The sequence below is a fragment of the Aphanomyces astaci genome (assembly GCF_000520075.1).
Source record: "Aphanomyces astaci strain APO3 unplaced genomic scaffold supercont1.39, whole genome shotgun sequence".
In the NCBI taxonomy this organism is placed as follows: Eukaryota; Oomycota; class Saprolegniomycetes; order Saprolegniales; family Verrucalvaceae; genus Aphanomyces; species Aphanomyces astaci.
Genome location: NW_009798302.1, coordinates 108147 through 118514, shown reverse-complemented (window position 1 = coordinate 118514; position 10368 = coordinate 108147). Strand labels below are relative to the sequence as shown.

General features: G+C 54.4%; 4 protein-coding genes across 5 annotated transcripts; 1 reads left to right on the top strand and 3 right to left on the bottom strand.

The window, feature by feature from the left end:
- Window positions 1-29: 29 nt before the first annotated feature.
- Window positions 30-726, bottom strand: H257_12169 (hypothetical protein; the record flags this gene model as incomplete). Its single annotated transcript, XM_009839291.1, has 4 exons — window positions 30-48; window positions 95-305; window positions 349-496; window positions 685-726. 4 exons carry the CDS (start codon window positions 724-726, stop codon window positions 30-32), a joined length of 420 nt encoding a protein of 139 aa, XP_009837593.1.
- Window positions 727-2906: 2180 nt separating this feature from the next.
- On the bottom strand, window positions 2907-5899 carry H257_12168. Of its 2 annotated transcripts, XM_009839289.1 has the most exons (4): window positions 5260-5899; window positions 4416-5204; window positions 4083-4337; window positions 2907-3979 (listed from the first exon to the last, which is right to left on the bottom strand). In XM_009839289.1, exons 1-4 carry the CDS (start codon window positions 5552-5554, stop codon window positions 2988-2990), a joined length of 2331 nt encoding a protein of 776 aa, XP_009837591.1. In that variant the 5' UTR covers window positions 5555-5899; the 3' UTR covers window positions 2907-2987. The 2 variants fall into 2 exon arrangements, with proteins under 2 accessions (XP_009837591.1, XP_009837592.1); XM_009839290.1 differs by having other exon boundaries at window positions 4416-5899.
- Window positions 5900-6023: 124 nt separating this feature from the next.
- Window positions 6024-10319, top strand: H257_12167 (PEK protein kinase). The gene is made up of 3 exons (XM_009839288.1): window positions 6024-8119; window positions 8182-8244; window positions 8302-10319. The coding sequence occupies exons 1-3, from the start codon at window positions 6071-6073 to the stop codon at window positions 9712-9714; spliced, it is 3525 nt and encodes a 1174-aa protein (XP_009837590.1). The 5' UTR covers window positions 6024-6070; the 3' UTR covers window positions 9715-10319.
- Window positions 9718-10319, bottom strand: H257_12166 (hypothetical protein). The gene has a single exon (XM_009839287.1). The coding sequence runs from the start codon at window positions 10301-10303 to the stop codon at window positions 9809-9811; it is 495 nt and encodes a 164-aa protein (XP_009837589.1). The 5' UTR covers window positions 10304-10319; the 3' UTR covers window positions 9718-9808.
- Window positions 10320-10368: the final 49 nt, after the last annotated feature.

Below are 10368 nucleotides of genomic sequence, written 5' to 3'. Positions count from 1 at the left end.
TGCCATCTTGAGTTTCTGTGTGGATGAACCTATGAAGCGGTTAATCCACTACGAACGACATGAAATATACCGCTTTATTTTTATCCCTGTTGACATCGAGATGTCCTTCAAATAGAGGGGCAAAAACTGGTTTTGGTAGGTAGACGCATTGTCCGATTGGAACGACGCCATCGCAGTTGTGGGAAACTCAGTTTTGACCTGAAGGAGAATCAGCTCCATCAGGGCCAGAACGGACCCTGGATCTTGACGGTTGTCGTTGTGGATCAAATGATCCATATACCGCATATTGTGCGTGCTCTGAGAGTCTACGAAAATTTCAAATTGACACAGTGTTGCTGAGATCCAAACCTTTGTATATCACGCACGCCCCATGCCAGCTGATGCCGCGCTTGCCGTAGTGCTGAATCGTTGTCTCGCGAGGGTACATCGGATCCAGCTTCATTTTGTAGTCCAGAACGATGTAAACTTCATTGTGCGCCATATGTCGAATCACCTCCTACATATATCGATGTTGACGAGAATAAATACTTTCGAGTTTGAAAAAATTCTGAAACTCTATGCTAATAATCAATTGAAACATTTTTATAAATACACGCCACCACTCACGTCGATCCGAAGTTGCTGGTTAACAGCTCGCATAGTGTGTCCCATATATAGTCTGGCTTTGAGTGCGCAGTCTCCAACCAGCTTGCGGTGGGAATCGGCGGCCATGGCGTCCGTCAACATCGCGTAGAAGCGTTCGACCGCAAGACATTCGCTACAGTCAATTGACGGCAAATATGCGTCGACCCCAAGCGCGAATTTGACGCAATGGCTGCGACCGGCGCGCCCAACGTGGCTCTTGTATTGGTATTTCAAAAAATTCTCGCATAAAGCGATCAGTTTATGAATACGTGCTTGTTCGTCGCGGTCAATAATCGTTGCTTGAATCAAGTCTCTAACGGCATTAACGATGAATGAGATGTGGGAAGTGGATATGGCATACCGAATCATAGAAAACGACTCGTATATTAGCTCTGCGCGCACATAGTCGACGGATTTAATGATTGGGTCGTGTTGTGGCATGGCGAGGGCGACGAATTTCTTCAACGAGGAATAGTTAATTCGTTGCGTTCGAACGGGGTGTCGTGCAGAGTAGTCGAGCCAAATCTGTTTACAAGTCTTTTTTCGGATGATGTTGGGAAGAGTTGTCTGTAAGGTATTGTTAGAAGCAGTTCCACGTGCACGCCCACATTACCTTTCTCCCCTCGATTGTTACTTTACGTGTACCCCAAGACATCAGCTGTACGTTGTCAGGGGAAAGCAGGTAGTCGAGTACGAGGTTCGCGTTGTCAGCAGAGAAATTCTGAGCCGTTCGTTTGGCTCGCTTGATCGCTTTGCCTTGGCTGAGTAGCGTATAGTTATGTTGTGCTAATGATATTAATGTCACGATTTGCGTTTTAGTAGGTGAATGGTATTTACTACCTGTTTTATTAGCCATCTTTCCGAAATCGATACATTTCGCTTCCAGCATACTGTTGAGGTCCATCTTGCTGGACGCTAACGGGCGGAGAATGCTGCGGACTGTTTTGAACTCAACCTATGGAAATTTATAGATAGATTTGCATCGATTCATACATGGTGAGGCTTCAATTTATCCAGAAGCTCTATCGACAAGGATAGAAATGATTGAGCAGGAATTGCTTTAATTTCTTGGCGATACTCAACGTAGGCGTGTATCAATGCATCCGGGCTATGGGCATGGAATGTCTAAAATTGTGTCAGATACATTTGGCTACTCAGACGCTACCTTAGCTAAATCAACGACTGCACACTGAAAGCCGTTTAAGGTGGCCCCTTTGGTTATTTCAGTCATGTATTGCCATTCCAGTGCTTGGCGGGGAATGTTCTTGCCAACTTTGATGTTCAGTTGCTCAACCTTTCTGGAAATCTGTTTTCCTATCGGGGTCGAGCATGGAGTCCTCGTTGCAGAGCCGTAGGACTCTCTTCGCGTGTGAACGTCTACGTGAAGTTAGTTTTGATACAAACATGGTATTCATTCAATACTACATCCAAAGTGCTTGCTCTGCTTTGGTGCATTACGAAGTTGATGCTGCGTATCATCGCTACGTGTAACGTTGTTAGTGCAATGACATGCGTACTCGCATTCGAGTATCGGACAGCCATTGCACTTGTGGCAAATACGCTGCTTGTGCGAGCAGACCATGAGAAATGCAAGAATAATGCGTCAACCCAATGGTCAATTCTAGGATGCTCGTCAACCAACACATGTGGTACTTCCCAGTGGCTTGGGACATTCTAAATTTCTAGGGTGAACGTGCAACTATGTTACAGTGGTAGAGTCAAAGTTCGCTGATGTGGCTGCTCTAATATAATTGGATGAAACAAAAGTAATTTTATTTATTTGTCCAACAAACGTTCTAGTTCCATCGCATGATGGCGAAGCATTGGCTCACACGGAAGAATCTCTAATTCGCACGGATCTTCGTACTTCTACTTGAAAGTATTTACGCGTGTTCATGAAGGTGTATTATGTGAATCCCGAGAAGGGGGTGGCATCTGCTAGACGGTAGGAAAAGTTCGATGTCGACACCTCCATTTTCCTACCGTGAAAAGTGAATATAGTTCCCGTGGCCTTTCTGTTAAAAACATCAAAAATACATTTTAAACATTTGTCCAATCCATACAGTACCTTCTACCGGATATAATATGAACATTATCCGGAATACTGCCTTGCAGAGAGATGTGTCGGACGATGCGCAAGGAAGTTCTGCTGCGAGTAAGCAGCAGGAAGAATCACGAGGTGTGGACTACTTACTGCCTTGACGGCCTGACAGTGAAGGTGTTGTCGAAGGAGTAGCCATGGTCATTGTGGTGATTGAAACTACTTCCTGTAGCATAGGCTCTGTCATTACAATCAACAAGCAATGGATACTGACCGGTACTACATAACTACAGTAGGTCAGACCACGAGACTTCATTTTGCATTATCGGAGACCTTGGATGGAATCTACTCGTTCCTTGGACGAGTTCTGCCACAGCTGCCGCACGGTCGCGAGCAATTGCTGCCGATCTCCCGACGACTCGACCCCGTTCGTCCGCGTCAACAGCTCCACGCACGCAAACCGCGCTTCGGGGGTCAAGTCCACGCCATTCGCCATCGCCATCGTCAGAAGTGCTTGGCAGTCATAGTACAAGTCGGCTTGTGCCGACAGCACCAACGCGTTGGACACGGTCGTGGGGTCGAGCGGAAACAGGCCTGGGAACTCGACCATGAGGCTAAAGTACGACAGCGACTCGTCCTGGACGTGCGGTTGGCGTGTCGATCGGACTTGACCAACAGTGCGGAACACGCATGCGACGGCATCGCGGCTCAGCCGTTCGTTGTGCGCCGTCCATTGCCGCAGGAGTCGCTTGGTCGTCGGCAGGTCGACGGCGTCGGCGGCATGGCCCAACGCCTGTTCCACGAGCCTGCAGCTACTGCTGGTGCTGGTTGTCGTCTTGGTGCGGTGGCGCGTCGTGTACTGGGTCATCACTTCGTCTGCCAAGTGCCACGTGCTGGTCCGTCGCAGTGCCACGTAATACAAGGCCGCAAACACCGACTCGTCCACTTGGAGCGCTTCCGTCCACACAAAGCAGCGCCACAATTGCATCGCGTCATCCAGGGTCGACTCGTCTGACGATGCAGGCAGAACCCGCGCTTGCATGGCGGCCGCCCACGCTTTCGGCGCGGCCTTGACGACGCGAGGAAATCGTTCGTACAGGTCGTACAACGTCCCTGACGTCAGAGTCGAGAGGACAGCGGCCATGTCGCGCTCCGAGGCGGCAATGCCGTAGTATTGCATTTCCTGGAGCAGCATGGGCACGACATCCTTAGCCAGTTGCTCATGTGTGGCGGCAATGTGGTGGAGCAACGCGCCACTCCAATGAAACCCGACATGGGTCTCGTCATCTTGGCAGGCCATCACCACATCTCCCGCTACATATGTCCATGTGGAAAACATGGTAGAGACAGAGAGAGATATCAGCGTCAGAATGCCGATTCAATATCAGGCAAAAGAGGAGGACACTTTCTGTAGTACCTTGGTTGGCCGCTTTATACTGGTCAACAAACGCCGAGCGCAGCCGAGGATCGGACGCAGTGGCGACGGCATGGCCGTAGCTCACGTCCAGAAGAGGTAGCCGAGTCAACTGGGCTCTATGGACAAGGGCCATGGCGGCGGCGGAGTGGCCGTGGAGGGCGGCGGCGCTGAGGGCGGCCGACACATGCTGCGTGGACCAGGGAAACACGGCCGCATCGTGGTCGTTAAACAGGGTGTCCCAAACAGAAGAGGCGTCTTCTACCACACGTAGATGAGAGAGAGCTCGCAATGACAAGGAGATAGATGGATGGACGCAAGAGGGTTATATAGGACCTGCGTCGTCGGAAGCTAGCATGGCCATCACCACGTTCAGAGTGGTAGACACCGAAGCAGGGAAGCCCTGGTCGCGCATGTACGACAGAGCGATGGACGACACTCGACCTTGTGTTTTGGGTGTCCTTGCCTCCTTGCAGCTGTCCGAGACCAAATAGTTGCCAACGTCGGGGTCGGTAAGGCCATACTCGGCTTGCATGTTGCGGTACAACTCGACGAGTTGGAGATGGGGGTCGACACCGTTCATGGCGGTGCTGGCACGTGAAGATGATGCTTCTTCAGCTCGGAGAAGCGTGAGGAGGGACCAGAGGACATGCGTGTCGACGGCGAGGGAAGATGCACACGTTCCCGCGTTGTACAGACTCACAATGCGCTTGTGGGTGTCGAGGAGGGGGCCCTCATTGCGAAGGAGGGAAGAAACGACCTGTTCGGACGTAGAAGCGTCGAGGGTTACGTGAGCCGGTTCGATGGCGTCGAGGACGGCGGTCAAGGTGGTCGCATCGTCGTGATGGAGGCAGAGATGAGTCACCGCGTGACTAGCATCCTGCAGGACTTTGCGAGAGACTGCGTGAAGAGGCAACGCTGTCAGCATGTCAACTGCCTGGACGGCGGTCGCCACATCATGCAAGTTGCAGGCAGCAACGAGGACCTGCTGGGCAAAGAGGCTGGTGGTGCGGGGAAGCCAGGCTGCGTCGCGTTCGCCCAAGTACAGAGCGCGGTACAGCACATCCACGACGAGATCGTGTCGTTGGGCAGCATTGAGGTCTCGGGCTTCTTGCCATAACAGGTCTACACGACGGTGAGCCGGCGATGGACTGGGTAGTGCGTTGAGTGAGGTACGTACTTTCATTCGCGTACTTTTGCAGGATTGTCTTCGCATGACCTTCGCGCATGCTGTGCAGTGAAACTTGTTGCTTCTTCCAGATAGGAAACTCGCGTTCGTAATGGAACTGCGCCACGCCCGGAGCATCGGGGTGGACAAGTGATGTATGTTCGTGGATGGTGTCCTGCAGACGAGAGATGTACGCGGCGTTCGCTGCAGAAGACGTAGATACATGTTGCATTAGCATTGTCGCCAATGGATGTCGCTTCCATGGACAAAATGCAGCATGAAGAACCTTGGAGTGCCGCCGCCACATGACGACCCTCACGCGTGTCCCTTTCCCAACCACTTTGGAGATTTGCTACGAGAGTTTGATTCGCTAAAATGTATCCAATTAAACGTCATGGAAACATCTGATTCGCTACTGCTTTATCATTGCAAGAGGCGTTTTTGTCGGCAGAAAGGAGGTGCGCGCCTTCGTGGAAATCTTAGTGTCATGGGCGGTCCATCTTGTCCTGATGCACCGGACTGCGCATGCCGAACCATGTCCTTCTCATGCATTCACGTGCTACATGTCGGTAGTAGCGTGCACATGGACGGACGGCGGCCTACAGTACCCATGGAACGGCAGGGTAGGATCGAATGTTTGGTCGGGTGTCTGTTTCATGGAAAAGTCAAGTTGGGGTAATAATGGAGCGGCAGAGTATTTTATTCCAATGAACATACATTCCGATACAAAAACCAAGAAATGAGGAGCCAGACAAATTAAATTACAGCCGCACAGTGGGCTGCTCATTTTCCTTGATCACATTGCGGGGACAGATCCTTCAAGATGCGCTCGGCTGCGTCACGCCGCTACCTCTGGAAGCTGCCGATCATCTATCTCGTGGTGCATATGCTTGACGGGGTGTCCGGTCGAAGCGATCAGAGTGCGGGTGTAGGTACAGAGATCCTTCTCCCGACGCCGCCTGGCCGAGAAAGGGCAGTTCTCCTCGTGGGTCAGATGAGCGGACAACTGATTGCGTTCGATGCATGGACAGGGGAAATCATCAACTCGATCGACTCTGGAGGGGCCCTCGTGACGAATTGCCGCAACGATATCATGCAAGATCTGCATCCCGACGGCAGCACGACGACCTCGCTTCAGTCCACCACCACGCGGCAACAGACTCGTGTAACAACTACGTCGTTGCAGACGACGACGACCGAAGCGTTCGACCAGCACAACTTTGCACCCACAATGGACGGTCGACTGTACCACATCAGCAAGCACGACGGGGAATGGAAGGAAGTGTTGTTGTCGACGTCGCAGCTATTGCAGGCGAAGAAGCCAGTGCGCGCCAAGGGTAACCCGGAGCTCGAAAACGTGGTGTTTGTCGCGGAGAAGAAGCAGCGTTTGTACACATTTGACGCCGACACGGGTCAGATGTATCCGTTCTTCTCGGCCGATGCCGCCGCGGCCGCCGCCACAGGCCCATCTTCAACTGGTGAACAGTCGACGGTGTTGATGGGTCGCGTGGACGTCACGACCAAGATGGTCAACCTCCATGACGTGTTGGATTACAAATGCGTAACTGTGTCCGAATACTTTATCCAGTTCGCCGCGACGGCGCAGTGCAACTTGGACACGGACGACGAGAACAGCGGTCCATGGATCGAGCTCGAGGTGTTGGCCGAGTCGAACGTGGTGTCTTTGGCCGGCTACGATCCATCGTCCCGTCGGATTCTGTGGAAGTGGAACTCGCATGTTGATCTCACGATGGTGTACGGGGTGCTGCCCAAGCAAGGCGTCAAATTTTTTCAGTGGAACGTGACGTCTGGCCTCGACCATGCAACGACTCAAACCATCGACGACGACGAAGTTCCGTCCAGCTGCCCCACGCCGCCTCCCCTGATCCCGACCACCACGTCGCCCCCCCGCGACCCCACGTCGTCCGCCGTCACCGTGTCCCGGTCCCCTCGACCCAACTTGCTCTACCGGCACATTGACGGCCAGCCATACTTGCTTCCGTCCCCAACGGAAGCATCGTCTAAGCATGTCGCGTCTCTGCCCAACGGCACCAACTCGGTCGTTGTCAAGCGCCATCAACAGCAACGGCCGTGGAATTTCAAAACCGTCGAAATCGACGGCGAAAAGGGCGTCGTGCTCACGTCCACACACGTGGCCGGCATCGTCTTGGCCGTGGCCGTGGTCGTGATGCTCGTGGCGTACGTGTTTTACCGCAAGGGGCTGATCGCCAAGCCCGAACCACATGACGACGTGCCGCCGTCGCCGCTCCCCGCGACCCCGCCGTCGACCCCCGTCCTGTCCCCACGCCCCGAGCCCGAATCGAGTCCGAAGAGCCCCATCAGTGCCGGTAGCCCCAAGAGCCCGTCGTTGCATCGCCACAAGACGGGCCTCGAGCACCTCCTGCGCATGGCCTCGCCTGCGAAAATGCATCGCTCGCTATCGTTTGGCGGGTTTTCCCACGCCCCACCCCCCCATCGCCCCAACGCCCACCACCATCCTCACAACAATGGCACGTCGCCGAAGGCGGAATGGAAACAACCCCCCGTGTTGCGTCTGTCGGATCTGAATGCCGACGACTCGGGGGAGGACTCGACCCAAAGCGGCGGCGTGGACGTTGCTGTCACCCCAACACTAAGCCCATCAACAACCTTGTCGCAGCCCGTGACCTCCGCCGCCACGGAAGAATTCAGCAAAATCCTGCCATACATTTGCCGCGGCCGGTTTGCCAACGAATTTGAAGAGCTGTCGACGTTGGGCAAAGGTGGGTTTGGCCAAGTTATGCTCGCCGAAAATCGGCTGGACGGACGCCAGTACGCGGTCAAGCGCATTGGACTGAGCCTGCGCAACCAAACCAAGCCCACGCTGGAAAAGGTAGATTTGTATGTATACCCCCCTGAAAACAAGCCCGTATGTGACACGGTGATTTGTAATAGTTTTTACGCGAAGTCAAGATCCTGGCGCGGCTCGACCATACGTACATTGTGCGGTACTACCAGGTGTGTGGACGCTCGCGAAGTGCATGTACTCGATAGCTCAATATGGCTGGTCAATAGGCGTGGCTTGAAGAGCTGGGGGAGGACGAGGTGGTGCCGGCGATGAGCGACGCCGCTTCGTACATGACGACCCGCACACGTCGGTACGGCCCGACATCATCCGTGTACTCGGCGCGCAACATTCTGCAGCATCGGTCGTCGGGCGAAGCCAGTTTCGACGAGGATGGCGCAGATTCGCTGTACGCCCCTCGTCATCGGTTCCGTAGCCATCCTGACGACGACGGTGACGAAAATGGTGACGACGACAACGATGACGACGGAGGGTTTACGTGGGATCGTGGTGAAGACAACGAGTCGATGGAGCAATGGTCCGAGCAAGACTTGTACGATGACACGGTGAGCGCCGCCCGACAACTAGAGTCCACGGCGAGCACTCGACGCCACCAACGCCGACATAGCACGAAGGGAACGAACGCAGGTGCGACGCGCATCGACCATTGGCTATACATTCAGATGCAGTACTGCTCCGAGCAGTGCCTCGCCGACGTGCTGTTGGCCCCCGGCCGTCGCAACTACAGCCACATGCTGGAAATGTTTTACCAAATTGCGAGTGCATTGGAGCACGTGCATTCGCTCGGGTTGATTCATCGCGACTTGAAGCCCCAAAACATCTTTGTCATGGACAGCGACACGATCAAGCTGGGCGACTTTGGCTTGTCCAGGTATGCCGGGTCACCTCCTTCTTCGTCGGAGACGGCCTCCCACGACCCACCGATTTCGCTGGCCAAACAAGACGAGTCGTCAACGTGGAGCGTCGAAGATGAAAAGACCGCCGGCGTCGGCACCTACTTGTACGCGAGCCCCGAGCAAATCTCGGGCGAAACGTACAACGCCAAGGCGGACCTGTATTCGCTCGGATTGATCTTGTTTGAAATGATGCACGAACCATTTGGCACGACCATGGAGCGCGTGGTGACCCTGCGCAACCTCCGCGACGGACACCTGCCGTCTGCGACGTGGCTCCACGACCATCCCCCCGTCGTGGCCATGGTGCTGTCGCTTGTGACAGCGTGCCCGTCTGACCGGCCGACCGCGTTCGACGTTGTTGCATGGTGCCAGACCCAACTGCACATGAAGTCGACCAAGAACGGGGTGGTTGGGTCATTATTGAGCGGCGGCAACAGCCACCACCTGCACCAGAACGCCACCCACGACGAAAACGTACACGTGCTGCAAGTGGAGGCCGTGGAATGGGACAACAGCACCGTGTGCCACAACTTGCTCCTGGCGCTATGCGACGTGGTTCGGGCCATGACGTCAGTGGTGATCGTCGCGTGCGGGCTGAAGCAACACCTGAGCCACGGCCAAGTGCTCGAGTTCACGTTGCATGTCGAGACCAACCAAGTGCTGGCCCAAGTCCAAGACGCCATCGTCGCGTTTGAAGGCGTCAAGCACGTCGAGTTGTTGAGTTAGATGTACCAACAGACAACCAAATAGTATATTAATTTACAAGTAATCAGTGACAGAATATATAGTTCGAAGGACGTTTGGCGGCGACGGACCAGGGCTAGGACGTACACGCCACATGGGCAAACGAAGATGACGAGGGATACGCGTAAGCCGGTCGTTTGGGAGGAAGTCCGAAGTTGGTGTAGTCGCCATCAGCGTCCGCGCGAACTGGATACTGGTGGTAGTGGGACGTCATGTCCGCGTGGGATCGCTTGGTCGGATGGCGGAGATGATCCGACGAGTACCCGCAGGAGCGTTGACGCGCACGCTGTAATGCGCACTGCACGTGATGTCGCTCCTTGGACAAATACGCAAGGACATCGTCTCGGTTCGAGGCGCGGGCACGGACGTCAACGTGCATGCGGTGGGCAAACTCGTAGTACGTCGCGCGTTCCCCCGTCTTTTGTTTGACAAAGTACGCATATCGCGACACGGCTTCGTTCAGGAACGTCAAGTGGTGCGGGTCTCGCGCCGTGGATGCTTGCATTCGACCGGAAAGGACGTCGACGGCGTCCAGTTGGTCCAGCAGATGCGCGATCGCTTCGACTCGCATGGCAAACCAAGCAAATCCAAGAGTGTGCTTTTGGAAATTCTGTGACGGGTGCAGGATTTACACAC

What these genes read in the sequence shown, in the direction of transcription:
- H257_12167 (XM_009839288.1), top strand. Translation starts at nt 6,071, where the DNA reads ATGCGCTCGGCTGCGTCACGCCGCTACCTCTGGAAGCTGCCGATCATC. An exon ending in CCAAGCCCACGCTGGAAAAG is followed by an intron (nt 8,120 to 8,181) that starts GTAGATTTGTAT and finishes GATTTGTAATAG; the next exon opens with TTTTTACGCGAAGTCAAGAT. An exon ending in ACATTGTGCGGTACTACCAG is followed by an intron (nt 8,245 to 8,301) that starts GTGTGTGGACGC and finishes GCTGGTCAATAG; the next exon opens with GCGTGGCTTGAAGAGCTGGG.
- H257_12166 (XM_009839287.1), bottom strand. Translation starts at nt 10,303, where the DNA reads ATGCGAGTCGAAGCGATCGCGCATCTGCTGGACCAACTGGACGCCGTC.
- H257_12168 (XM_009839289.1), bottom strand. Translation starts at nt 5,554, where the DNA reads ATGTGGCGGCGGCACTCCAAGGTTCTTCATGCTGCATTTTGTCCATGG. An exon ending in GCTAGCTTCCGACGACGCAG is followed by an intron (nt 4,338 to 4,415) that starts GTCCTATATAAC and finishes GTGTGGTAGAAG; the next exon opens with ACGCCTCTTCTGTTTGGGAC. An exon ending in GTATAAAGCGGCCAACCAAG is followed by an intron (nt 3,980 to 4,082) that starts GTACTACAGAAA and finishes GGACATATGTAG; the next exon opens with CGGGAGATGTGGTGATGGCC.